The following is a 15015-nucleotide window of genomic DNA, read 5'->3' on the forward strand; positions in this document are numbered from 1 at the left end:
TGTTTCATATTTTTATTTATTTTTTGCTAAGAATTATTATTATTATTATTATTATTATTATTATTATTATTATTATTATTATTATTTACAGAAAGTCATTTTTCAAATGGGTATATTAGTAGTAGTTATGTTTAATTCATCCAAATGATCTAGCACCACATACATTATAACAGCTATAAATAAATAAATAAATAAACAGAAATGGCTAAATACTGACAACGTTATATTATCACCCTGTTTATTATATTAATTATACATTGCAGGTTTTTTTAAAAGTACACTAAAGTTTATAATTCTACTTCAATTATGAGGAAGATACAGTACTCAAGTCTCTAGCTATGAGTCACTAAAGAAAAAAATAATGTAGGAGTGCATTTCAGACAATGAATCAATATCTACTGTCTAAAAAGGTTCAAGAACACAACACTGATGTGATCTAAATGAGGTGGAATGTGTGGCTTCTTTCAATTCAAAGTCTATAATTCTGAATGAAGAAAATTTTTGAATTTCCATCTTTTAAAATGTTTTACAGTATACAAACTCAATCAATTCCTACTCATCTTCACCACATTAAAATGTCCCATTTAAATCTAAAACTAAATCTCTAATAAGTACAGTCAACAAGAAACACATGTTTGCTTCCTTTTGTCTTTTATTTACACTCCTACCTGTCATCAGGAGCATTTTCAAGCATGAGAAGAGGCTCTGGGGCTCTATTTACATCAGTATAATTGATTATGCTAATCAGCAAAATGAAAATAAAATATGGGATTGCTCATTAAATGTTAAAGTTATATTGCTATGAAGTTGAAACAGATAAACTGGGTCATTGTGATAAAAAATAAAAATAAAATGCTAAGTAGAAAACAGCACAAATACCAAGGTGAGAATCAGCGCTTTCTTTTATGACTTTTTGCCACAGCCATCCATCATAAGCATAGACCCCTTGCCACACGTGTCTTAAATTTTAAAACAGAAAATTTTAAGCTTTAATAATAATAATAGCACAATTTGCTCGACTTTTATACACACGCAGAAAAAGAGGCACAGGGGGGAAAAAATAAACTGTACAGGTAGCAACCTCTCCAGAATGTGATTAATTCTATTTATGATTTATTACAAGAAAAACAGAATGAGAATGGTCCTAATAGGACATCAATAATAATTGATGTAATCAACAGCGTGGAACGTTCCCCACACCTGCGAGTGCTTCATCAAGGGGATGGCCTGGTTTGCTGGGACATGAACAAGCGACTTTGGCTACGTACCTGCTGCGGAGGTGCCGCTATTTATTAGAGCGGGAACCATTAGGGCAACACGACCGTGCATCTGCACCTCCTTCCTCCATCAAACACACATTAGCTTCCGCTCACTGCTTCCAAAGCTCTCCTGGATGCTCCACTAATTGTGTTATAGTGTGGAACTTTTCCCTCTCTCAGGTACAAAGTCACTGTTTTTAAAAAAAAAAGTGCTATTTTGTACTAAGTGCCCTGAAAAGAAGTGCCTTTTAAGAACCACCATCATGTATTATTCAGTTAAAGAATTAGGGTAATTGACATGCTTTTTCACTGCAGACCACTTTGAAGGTGTAAGGAAGGGGAATGTGTGACAAATGGTATAGATTTGACATCAGTCACAAAACGTTCTCTGTGTAAAACATTTTCCCTATTCAATAAATGCCTTCTCCTTCTCTTTCTCTTCCTCTTTTGGGCCTCTCTCTTCTTCCCCTCAGAGAAGGAGCAATTACTTAACATTGGGTCCTATTCTCAACAAGGCCTTCATTGTTGAAACTGCGTACACTCATACTAATAAGAAAGGACTATTGAAAAGAAGGAGAAAAGTGAATGTTAATAGATGGCAAAGGTTTTTTTAAATGAGCTCTGCTAGACTCTACTTTTTATTTCTATGCTAATGTTCATGTGACATGGCTGCATGTAGCCCTGTGGGAGATTTGCTAGCTCTTTTTCGTTCTTTTTTCTTGGATATTAAATTTCTGTTCAATATTAAAAGCGGCACACGGAATTTAAGCCAAGCATCCTAATCCTAAGTGATGCTTTGATAAGCAATCCCTCAAGAATTATCAGCCTTTTAATCAAAGAAGTACTTGTAGCCAGTGCAAATACTGTAGGTTCGTCTGCATTTCCTGACTCCAAAAATGCAGGTTTTCAGAGTTAGTAGTTCCACTTTGAGTTCTGGGCTTTCAATGTTCAGAGTCTTGTTGTTGATGGAGTATCAAGACTTATCAAGTGACAAGTTCATTCATCAGTATCTTTTCCACTACGTAGCCCTTACGGAAAGCAGGATCAGCACTGCACCACGCTATCTTAGATCCTAGAGCACTGCTCGACGGATACCACCTTCTCTCAGAATGAGAGGTAAGTATACTTCAAGGCTCTTCTCTGTTCTGGCACCAAGGTGGTAGAACGAACTTCCCCTAGATGTCCGAAAAGCGGAGTCCCTGGCTATATTTAAGCGACGGATAAAGACCTACCTCTTCCTGAAACACTTAAACTAGCACTTTCCAAGTTTGCTTCGTAAAAATCAAGAGTTGTAGTCTGATTTATCTTAAGTTTGTTATCTAGCGTACCAGTGAGACCAGAAGCGACTATCACCACTGAATGTGTAACTGTTCCTCAGGAGAATCTACTAATTCCCATTGCTCTTGTCTGAACTCAAAGCTGTTAACATTGTTCACTCCGTGATTTATGTATTTAAAGTCTATGCCATTCTTGAAGTTCAGGTCTTATGTGCGTAACTGGGTTACATTCAGGGCTTGATTTTCTTGCAGGTGCAAAAATTATTTATTGGTATAGGAGGCTAGTTTTTCCATTTACGCTATTTTTCATGCCTAGAAATGAACCCACCTGCGCTAATGTGTTCTGATTGATTCATATTTCGCTGCAGGGAAACAAAAAGTAACCTGCCACTCTATTTTACCTGAGTTCAAACAAAACCTTAAAAATCTGAATTATATCACAGCACTTAGGCATAAATAGGCTACTTTCCTGTTACTAACTACACACAACTAAAGTGATTATTTTATTTGTGACAAAAACTAATATAACTGTCATTAATTTGATACAGTTTTTTGAGCCATTCTTTTATTTGTATAGAACTTGTATAGAACAATACCAGCATCCCAAAAGAAAACTGCTATCCAGAAAACTGGATGTAGATTTAGATTCCTACTGAAAAGCCAGCGGTGACATTTGGCATAGAAAAACCTCCTTGTGATGACATGAGGAAATCTTGAGAGAAACCGCACTATAAAAGAAAACCCATCCTCTTCTGCGTGACAGCAGACGCAGGGATTATGACTCAGAACTTTATACAGGTGTAGAAAACGTTGACTGGTATTGAGTGGGATGTTCAATATGTGCCTGTTGTGAATGTCCTGTGATGAGAACAGGACACAGGTCTTTATGATTACAGCAGGTACAAGTTTACAGTCAATCGGTGGGATGATCCACTGAAGAAAGGTTGGCTTCTACAGTTTTACACATTAAAAAAAGTATTTTTTTTTTCGAGATTGCTCTCCTGATTTCCTTGTGTAATTCGTTTTGACTAAGCAAATGTGTTAGTGTAGGGAAAATGTAAAGTACGACTTTTGCTCTGGAACATATTTCTGTCTATTCCTCGCTAACCCTACGAAGTGCTGTTAATTAACCTAATAATTGGTTGACTTGTGTTAGCAGGGTAAAAAATAATATGTGTTAGAAAACTTCAGGATCAGGATTGGGAACCTTTACTCGTGCTCTTTCACGCTTTTAAGGCTTGGACAGCTATCCTCGTCTGTACACAGAGCCTGTATCGGTATTTCACAGGAAATGCACTTGGCATACAAAGGAATCAAAGAAAGTGGTGCAAAGAATGCTAGAGGAGTTGAAAGAATTCTTAGCCTTGTGAAAGAGAGAGAGAGAGAGAGAGAGAGAGAGAGAGAGAGAGAAAGAGAGAGAGAGAGAGAGAGAGAGAGAAAAAAACGTTACTCTGTACTCTTGTGCATTCATACATACTTCCAAACATTGCGCATTGTGTACATGTGTCATGGAAGCTAATTAGTTAAAGCAATAGACTGCTGAATGGTTAAAATCCCATCATGTCTTCCATATGGGGCAACATCCTAAAGACTCGCTTGTGTCCTGTTTTATTTGTCAGCCGTATGAATAAATGTCTTGCACGTTGCCTCATAGTGCTGAATGTGCAAAATTTGATTCCAGTGCATATGTTTAGTTTGTGTCTATGGGATGGGGATACAAATGATTAGATCTGATGTTTCCTTGCTGTGAGAGAAACGCAGACAGTCGCAGTAGACTTGAATATACCCTTCTGTTTCATGTCTTTGTTTTAATCTCTATTATTTGCAGTACCCACCGAATAACCTCACGGCAAAACTCATTTAACTCGACTCTGCCTTGCTTACTGTTAATAAACCCATCTGTGCCCACTTGAAGCTTGCCTTTCCCAAACAGCACTGTGTTATGTAAACCAAAGACTAAACACTAATTAAACAAAGAGATAATAAGCAACATGCTTTACTTCGTTTGCTTAATTAGTTTTCATATGCAGAACATTAACTAGTAATGCTATTACAGGCACAAAGAAGAAATTAATTAACAGTTTCCTATAAGTGAAAATTGTCTAACATAAGGAATTGGAGTTTGACCTTCAGATTAAGGTCTGTGTGGGATCAATACAAAAGCGCCATCCTACACACTGTCTATGAAACAAATGATTAGTGGAATGATTCATTCTCATCACTTCGACTCCATAGTCCTGTTCTGTTACACTGTGTAGATCGACGCTGATGCTATTGTAGTGCTGTCGGATCTGTAGCCTGAAGAATGACTCATGCTGTAGGCTGGAACAAGGCGCGGATACACATCATACTGCCTGCGTGTTGTTTTTTGGCTTGCTTATTTTTAACGTGCAGCCACATCAGAATAATAATGTGATATGAAATAGGTTTTTATCTGACAAGGAGGTCACATGTTAGAGAGCCTTGATGCAGATCCTTACTGTAGCTAGGTCTAGGGATGTTAGATGGGCAATATAAAATATTTTTTATAAAAGCAATTTGATTTTAAGTTTCTACATTTATCTCTTATGCAAACAGCTTCTTTATTTACAGGATTTAAATAAACTCTTTATACACAGCACTGTAGGATTTTCAGGTTTGATATCTGGTTAGAAATGATTCATTTTCTATAGCAGCAACTCCTATAGTAGTTCTTGCTGCAAGCTAGATGACAGGTTTGGTTTTACCATGCTTGTTTTAGTATTTTAGCATTTCTATCATAACACGTATTATAGGGATCTGTATTGAGGATAGTCCATATATTAAATAATTTTTTTAAATGTTGCCAATGTTTCTTTAGGGAGACGCAATCTATGGAAGGAGTCTTCATTGTCGATGCCCTGTGCTAGTCAGCACTTTTATTTCCTCAGAAAAAAGGGAGAAGGGGCACCTATATCACTGATGAATTTTATATAAATATAAAATATATAGGAACAAAACACAACGTGCTGTTTTAATTAAAATGATCAACTTGTTTGTAACATTTCACATTATCCGATTGCATTTTTATTCATTACATAAACGCATAATAATAAGGCTAGTGTTAAAGAAAAAACAAAAATGATCAATCTTTTATAGGAACTTCAAAACCATTGCCTTTGTAAAAGCCAAATGTAACTAGAACAAGCCACATTAAAAGCAAAACTGTTCAACTAAAAATGGGTTAATACATTAAATAGTCTCACAACATTGATTCCATAATCAAGGCTGTGAATTTGACATAAAATTGTACCACTAATTACCTAACCTATTTATTTTTATTGATATACTATGAAAACCATGTCTTTTTATTTTACGGTTTATCTGCCAGCTAAAAACATGGAGAACATAAAAATGAAAAAAAAAAAAAAATAATCCAGCTTATCTTTATTACCTGATTTTACTTGTTCTACACTAATATACTAAAATGAACAGCAATCATGCCTTTTCAGACAAATCTTTTGATAAAGCAAGTGTAATTGATCAAAGAAAAAGTGAAAAAAAAAAAACACGGATTGTCACCACCATGAGCCAATTAACCACCTACTGCTTTATCCCTATCTACATCTCTTTCTCTTTCTATCACTTCCTTTAAGTCTTTTCTCATTAACACCTAGTTATGAGGCAATTACTTCATGCTTGTTTATATATATATAAAAAAAAAAACACAGAACAGTCGCATTCAGTAACGAACATTTCGGTAATATAACGAATAAACATCTGTTTAAAAGCCCCTGAGCCGAATGGTTTACAATAGTCACAATATGATCTTTACAGACACCATCGCTGATGCTTTCAGTACAGCAAACTAAATTTTTTCAAAAAGGTTGAGCTGAAAAAAAAATCCCTGTACTATACAGGAATTATTCACAATTAGTAAAAACCTCAGTTACCCACATCAAGATATTCAGATCCTATAATTATGCAATTTGGAAATTCTGCCAAACTTACATGCAATCATTACATGGGCTACATTTGCATATTGGCATCTATTTCAGGATGCGCTAGCACTTTCTCTCATACCCAATAATTTCTAACCCAAATTTTCAATTACATATTCTCAACTCACTAAAATAAATGATGCTGCAGTGACATGCCAGTCAACCTGCCTGCTACAGTCATTAATTAATTATAAAAGTTAATCAACAAAAATAAAGTGCAATTTTAAAGAAGTAGGTTACCCCAGTTATAAGTATTCATAAGGATAAACAAATTAAGGTAAGCTTATTTAGGTTAATTTAGGTTTCTTCTCAAGTAAAATGCATAACTTTATTTCTATTATGCAGGATTTCCTAATGATGGTGACTTTTAAATGATTTGACCTGCGCAAATGAACTAATCAAAATTCCTCAGTCACATTTTCAATATGAATATGAAAGAAAACTTGATCTGAAAGGATCAAGTCATCCATGCACCCATTACATCAGTCATGCACATTCATTTCTGGATTTCTTCCCTTTCAAATAATGTGCATTCTTTCCATATGCTGCAAACTTTAGCATCCATATACCAACAGAATGCTAACATAATAATAATGAAGGATATTTATAATGTCTACGTCTCACATTCAGGGTAAATAGTGAGTCCCAAAAAAGATCCACATACAGTAATTCACTCAAGGCAGAATTTGTATGGCTCTACTTTACAAGTTCCTCTACATTGTCCATGTCTTGTCTTAGATGTCCTAATCTGTCTCATGGCTCACTCACTTTAGATGATTGGAAGCAAGCAGACATCTCTTTCTTCTCTTGGCTTTGAATAGAAATCAATATCTGCAACCTGACACATCTCCACAGGTGAAGGATGAGCAGAGAGCATGAAATGTCTGAGAAAGCTTGAGTGAATTTATGCAACACGAGAAACAACAATGCCCACTATGTCCCTCTAGTGGATTAAACCAAGGAATTACCAGAATAGTCTGGAATGTCGTTTGAAAAATCATGGAAGTGTGCCTCTGCTTTATTAATCTTTGTGCCCTGGTGATAGTGGGATGGAGTGTTAGGGATACAGGGAGGCAGCTTTGTGAGCTTTAGTTCCTCATGTTTTTAAATGGGTGTCTGAGATCTGATCTGTAAGACACTTGCCAAGAATGCACAAACTTCCCTATACTGTTTTCTTTGTATTCATCCTCTTGACCTTTCTATATATAGATCCAATCTCCCTCACACACACACACACACACACACACACACACACACACAGCATGAGTATTAAAGTGGCAATGCTTCATAGCTCTGTGGATTATCTTACTTAAAGAATGACCTGTGTGCGAATATGGGATGCACAGTGTGACGCACTGAGCATGCTACTGATAACACGGTTCTGATGAAAACCTGATAAAAACTGAAATGATCAAATGAAATCTCATTTGCTTCCTTTTTCCCTCATTATTTTACTTATTGCTTCACCGGATCCTTCCCCTGTGGTTTCATTTCTACACCAAATCAACCATGGCTGCTAATGAAGAGAGACACAGACAGAGACTAAAAGACAGAGAGAGTGAAAGACAGAGGGAGGTGGTTTACAGAGAAAGAGCATGTTTGTTCAGACATGCTGTGACACTAATACTAAAACTTGGAGATTGTAGTGTGCACAAGGAAAGAATAAAGGGTCTTTGTTGTTCTAATAGCACAGTTTCTTTAACACACCAGTAGCCCTGCCTGCTTCTTCAGCAAACAAACACACTTCCTCAAGCAGTTAAATGCAAAAATAAAAGTGGTAAAAAAATAATGCGGAGATTCACAAGATGTTGGAAGCAAAAACAAGCAGTGGATTTTGGTGGGACAGAACATTAATAACAATATAGCTATCGGCTGCTATTTAGTGAATATATTCTCTCTAAGTAATGCAGCTTGATTTTGACTTTTTTATAGGAATCTTTTTCAGCTATGCTTGATAAAGCTTGCATGGTACCAGTCACAGTTTGTGAAACACCACACAAGGTTGCCAGGTGATCAACCCAACCAGACAAAAGCCTCGATACCATCCCAAACCATTTGGACAGTGAAATAGGTGAACTTATATTTCTTACAAAATATCTTCAATAGAAATGGTTTTGTACATCAAATACATACGCTGAGTTTTCAATTACTCTTTACTTTTGTTTTTAGGAAATTAATTGGTTTTATTCTGCTTATTTGCTTGAAAAATGATATTGGGAACAGGGAGTATTTTTTTATTTATTCCCATTTGGTGTGAAAACTGCAATGTCATTAACTGTTTACGGCGATCAACTTAGTAGAACGTTTGTTTAAATCTGGGAAATATTGACATTTTGTTAACAGTGCTGCTCAGTCACAACTAATTTTACCACAAATTATTATTTCAATGCAATATTAACTTTAAATGAAGAATTAAGAATAAGGAACTCAAAAAGATTGTTGAAAAGATTATTATTTGTATGCTTGGGCCACAGGTTGGGCTCTACCTTATATACAGATGAAGTAGTGCATAGAAATTGTGGCAGAGTATGCATTGTAATTAATAATAAATAGAAAACAATATTGCACCTGTGTGTATTTACATTTACATTTAATTACTAGTGTGAGTGTAAGTGCTCATGAATTCGATTGTAGGGAGGGAGGGGAATTCGATGCTATGGATACAACCCTGAACAGTACTGCAACCTTACTTATTATTCAGTTCATTTCTCAAGTCCTAAACACACATATAGCACAAGCAGAATAATATTAAAGCAATTAACCAAGAGTACTTTGATGACTTTGCTATATAATGTGTGTCCTGTGAATTGAAAATGAGTTGTAACTGGTTTAATACCTAAAAAGGGATTCCAAACGTATCTATAAAGAGACAAACCAAAGAAAGCTTTACACGTATCAGATAAGTATGTGATGTGAATGTTAGAAAACAATCCACATGTTCTCCTTTTAGCCAAATAATTCAAATGAAAGTACACATTTTCTAAATTTAATGAGCATATAATTCTTGTCAGGTTAATGGAATAAAAGTGAATCTGTTTATATCTTGGTCAAATTTTCGAAGTAAATATTAAAGCAACATGATAAAAATGATATTAACTGTAAAAAGATGCAGCCATGTACTGAAGCCACTTTTCTGTGGTCTATCGAGCACGTAGTGATGATTCTATTATGTTAAGCATTTACAGTGAGAATACATAGACGATACATAGAGCATGGTAGAATTGTGAATTGCTAAAAGTTTCATCTCTGGTTTAACAGAGAGGAGCATGAATATACGCACAGTAAGTTCTATTATTGTACTCTTGTTGTACATGTCTTGGATGCTGCAACACCAAACCCAGATGCATCCAAATTACATTTGGAAAAGTTTCTTTTCAGTCAACTCATTGACACGTATGGAAAACTCCAATAGACATTCTATAGTGAGTTTCTGTCTTTTCACTCCTACATCCAGAACTGTACCAGCAAGTACTGATTTTTGCAGAAGCTGACACATCTGTCTTTTCCCCCAAGAATTTTGACACAAAGCTCTTCCTTACCGTCCACACAGGCAGGGCTGGCTCTGGTTGTACCGGCAATTTGGCCTTTCTTGCAGGCACAGCGGGCTGTCTGGCGAGCTATGGTCCTTCGTGGCTGACTGCTGTCTCTGTCCAATGTCACAATCTCACACGTCCCGGCCGCCAACTGACCTACAGAGTGCATAGGCAGAGTCACAATCCAAAGACACAAGACTTCAGTCTAATGTAGTTGTCATGCAGGGATCGATTTCAAAAGACTTGCTTTTAGCTTTTGGGGTTGCATTTTAGTCAGTTAGTCAATGTTGTTGTGTAATAATGTGATAATTGTTGTACATTAAAATTGAACATAAATAAAATCATGTTTCAATATGCAAATACAGGCTATTAATACAGTAGGTGTATAGGGGATAGCATTTTCAGTCGCATACTCATGAAATAAATGTAAGAATTTTATTGGTTAGTATAATTAATACAAAAGAACAAGAAGGTCATACATTATAGTCACTATTTTCAACATATTTTTTATTTAAATAAATCCTACACCTGGTTTTACATGTAGGTAGTTAACTGTATTTCTGAAGCTTATTATACTGACCATGTAGTACACAACATATATTCTACAATTCCTTTTTTTGTATCCTGTAGTGAGCACAATGTCTGCATCTAGCCAAACTAGAAAATGAATTGAAAACAGAATGACCTCTGTGTTACATATAGGTATGTTCACATTACTAATTGATACTAATTAATGTGTAAATAATTACAAAAACAAAAATAGACATTGTGAGTTAAACAGAGGGAACTAAAATGTATTAGTAAATGACAAACTAAATACATCGCTTTGAAGTGCATTCAGACTTTTGTGCCATGACGTATTTCAGCTGTAGGACAAAAGATTTCCAAAAAGCAACACAACCTAATCCAAGAGCACGTCTCAGGGCATTCCAAAACGAAACACAAAAGCGTACAGTCCCCTCTGGATGTTTGCCTAGAGCAATTTACTTTCATCTGGATGAGCTTCCTTCTGTCCTTCCCTTAAACTGGTGTGTTTGCTGCTCCTAAATGAAGTACAATACATCCATACTAATGTAGCACTATGGACTTCAGCTTAGTGCTAAGTGACATTTCTGCCTCAGTGCAGTGATTATGATGTGCATGTGTAGGTGAGACTTGCTCCTTCTTTCAGCCAGACATGCAAATATTGATTGACAGCAGGGTCAGAGGTTTGGCCTCAACAGACCCTGAGGGTTAGCTTTCAAACCAGAGTTAATAGCAGCCACACAGAAGTTCATCTCAGGCTTATAGAGACACCTTACAGAAGTGTTACAAGAACGTGTAAGGGAGGTACACACACACCGTTTTATCTTTCATGTCATCAGAACTTTTGGGTTTGTGGTTGTGTATAAGTGATTTAACAATTTTCTAGTGAGACTAATAAAGTATTCTGATTCATTCATACACTTATATATATATATATATATATATATATATATATATATATATATATATATATATATATATATATATATATATATATATATGTATATATTCTCTAAATACTATGTTTATTACACCAAATTTTAATATGTAGAATAAAAGACTGCTGCATTTGCAATAGAGATATTAGGGCAATGTTTCAAAACATGTTTTAATGCCTAAATAGCTTTTGTTTATGCAAATTTTTACTGCATCTTGTGGGATCCCATTCCATATGTATATCTCATATCTCAGCCAGGTGCCCTGTGAACCATTCTGGCAAGCTTTGTAATAAAATTGTAATAAATAAATATGTCTCCTCATTTCTATTCTGACTCTGTATTTATTTAGATCTCATTATCAGTCAATGTCAAAATGATATTCAGGTGTATGCGCAGTTCATAGCTGTTCCTTGTGATTAATCTTACTATGACTTCTATGTCTAAATTTGAACTCCAAGCACACACACAAACAAATATAGTAAAATAAAATGTAAATACTAGTAATATGTATTACATACACTGCAATTGACTGGTTAAACAAATTTGGGTTTTTTTCCCCCACTGCTCTTTTCTACCATGATTCACAAAATTGCGAAACCAAAACTACTATAGTGGTAAAAAAAAAAAAAAAAGATTAAGCAAATGAATAGCCAATGAAATTACAGTAGCCAGTTTACTTAATGTGGGGAAGTGGGAGCTTAATAGTTTCTCTAGGTTACTGATTAGATGATAAGGGGTTCAAACGCCAGCATCACCCAGCTGCCACTGTTAAGGGGCCTTCCGCAAGTCCCCTAACCCTCTTTGCTCCAGGTCTGGTGTATTATGGCTGACCCTGCACTCTGACCCCAGCTTCCTAATAATCTGTTATGTAATGTACATGAGAGAAATAAATGCATCCACTACTTCAGGTAGCAGTAAATGTAAACAGCCGCTACGGTTTAGTATATCTCACACATTTTCAGCTTCATTTCCCTTCAATAAAAGATTCACTAGTGTTTGAATTTGACAAACCTCTTATTATTTTGAATTTATTTATGAACTCAATTTAGCTGCTGTCTGTGTAAAAGCTGTTATTCCAAGTGTTATTTATCTGGCTCCTTGCTTTTTCTAATTTCCACCATGTCATTTCTAGAGTTTTATTGTTTTGCCTATGAATATGGATTGCTCTGCATTAACCCGGGTGTGAGTGTTCAATGGTCTATGATTGCAATTTGTCAAAACAATAATGACTTGGGGAACCAGAATCTGTTTTATTATTATTTTTTTTTATCTGACAGCCTCAAGCTGGTTTACGGAAAAAAAAAACCCAACATACGTTACGTTTAAAATGCAATTGCAGGTTTTTTTTATATGTGATTATCTAAATAAAATGTGATGATGTGAGAGAGAAGTATTGATTTGAGTAAATCAGATCTGAAAATTCTTTATAAAAATACAATCGCTTGAGCTACATGTGGAGAATGGGTGAATTATAGGCCTTGCCTAAGATTTACTGTGAAGTACATGTGATTTTTCTGTAAGGGAAGACTACTCTGCATGTCATTCCTACTACAATCATGCATAGCTTTTAGGCTTCGGTCCTGTCATTGAAATATTAGTATACAGTGCATGCATGCCTACATTGGGGCGTGTTGGATTCCTCCTTCAGCCCAACTAGGGGAGACTGGAACACAGAGTGCCTTATGACGCATAGTGCAAATGAATTTCATTCTCCAGGTAGGCACTGTTTCTTTTCTTTTCTCTTTTTGGGGGGAACAAATTGTTCATTTATCTCCTCAATGTCAAATATATCTACATATAAATAATTTATATACACACACTTACAAATCCCTGAATCTTTCTCTCTCTCTCTCTCTCTCTCTCTCTCTCTCTCTCTCTCTCTCTCTCTCTCTCCTCTCTCTCTCTCTCTGCATTTACCAGCCTTTATCAGAACCTGAACCTGTTGCACTTAAATGGATGTAATTCGGCTGAGATGACTGGCTACGCCTGTTCCTGATGTTGCCTCCTCTGCATGCAGTAATAAAAGGGTTTTAATTCCATATCATTCTCAGGGGAAGCAAATGACTGTTCTTTTTCTCTCCTTCTTCTTCTTTATTCCCTTTTGCATCTCTCTTGTTCCCTCTCTCTAACTTTTTCTCTGTTCTTTCTTTTAATTTAACTTCCACCTCCTCCCTGTTCATCTGGATTATGCTAAATAATGAGTTGTCATGTGTGCATTGCAGCAGGGAAATCTCTCTCTCTCTCTCTCTCTCTCTCTCTCTCTCTCTCTCTCTCTTTCTCTCTGCCTTTGTTCTATGCTCTGTGCTTAGCCTGTCAGTTCCCCCGTTTAAAAATTTCTTTTATTTGTAAAAAAAAAAGGGGATTCATCATATTGCTTAGATAATATTGTGTCCTAATTTGGAACAAGGATGCAAGATGTGGTAAAGCCATACTTGAAAGACCAAAGTTGTATTATTTTTCTATGTTTTTTTTTAATGAACCAAGGCACTGCAGATGCAGATCTCTGCTGTTAAAGGAAAGAAGAAAAAGCACATTTAAGAAATAGTCCCCATTTTCTTGCTCTTTGGTATGTTGGAGTCCATTCAGACCATGCTCTCTGAGCTGTAGGCTATTGAAAACAATCATGACTAAGCTTGACTTCCTCTGAAGTCACAACTCAGTGGCTAATTGCAAAATGACTCTTTATATGTTCACTACTAGGCTAGCTATGTACTATACAATGTTTTTATGCAGACATAAGAAAAAGAAAAATTGTGCAATCTGGGTAGCTGTTGAAACACGCTGTTGTGTTGTTTAAACAAGTTTAAAGTTTGACAAAATGATTTGTGTCTCAGAAAACATCAGATTGTGATTTTTAAACAACCAATAAAAAAGAGGTTGTGACTGCAGTAAGAGCACGCAGCCTTTTTTCTAGTTATTGAAAATAATGCACACATTGTCCACTTTTATAATACATTTACTAACACTGCCAACATTAAAGGTCATTGTTCTGGTGATAACCTTTTACTTTCGATCCTACATGCTCGTTGAACGTTTACCACGTATTAAACAAGAAACTGTATTGATATTAAAACCTCAAAAACTGACAGCACCACCCTTCCACCCTCACAATTATTTTATATAGATTATAATCTGTAATGTGAACTATGGATTGTTTTCTTGCAAGCACAGATTCCGAAAGTAACAAGTGAAAATAATGTGTGGAAGTTACCAGACAAATGAATCTAAACAGTACCTTTTTTCATGTAATGTCTAAAAGGCCAAGCATCCATCAAGTCTTAAGAATTCTCACTGCTTCCTTTCGACGTGCACTCCGTAGGCTTCATCACTTTAGAATATACAGCAGCCCTCGACTCTTAAAAACTTTAACCACCTGTTATACACGATCGAATTGCATCCTGTTAAAATTGTAAATGTTGGTGTCAAATGTTATCATTACTTTCGTTGCATTTTTTTAAATCTTAAATGTGTTTGTTTGGATCCTGCAAAGTTCTCTAATGTATTTCTACCCATCCTTCAATGTA

At 35.7% G+C, this 15015-nt stretch overlaps 1 protein-coding gene across 3 annotated transcripts in view; it reads right to left on the minus strand.

Moving 5' to 3' along the window:
* The window catches only part of tafa5a (TAFA chemokine like family member 5a), a 129169-nt gene that overhangs the window by 40719 nt on the left and 73435 nt on the right, over window positions 1–15015 (minus strand). For all 3 annotated transcript variants that reach the window (XM_083528685.1, XM_083528686.1, XM_083528687.1), the window contains one exon: window positions 10035–10184. In XM_083528685.1, coding sequence (XP_083384811.1) covers window positions 10035–10184 — 150 coding nt within the window. The remainder of the gene's footprint in view (window positions 1–10034; window positions 10185–15015) is intronic.

This window comes from Silurus aristotelis (assembly GCF_946808225.1).
Source record: "Silurus aristotelis genome assembly, chromosome: 24".
Lineage (NCBI taxonomy): Eukaryota > Metazoa > Chordata > Actinopteri > Siluriformes > Siluridae > Silurus > Silurus aristotelis.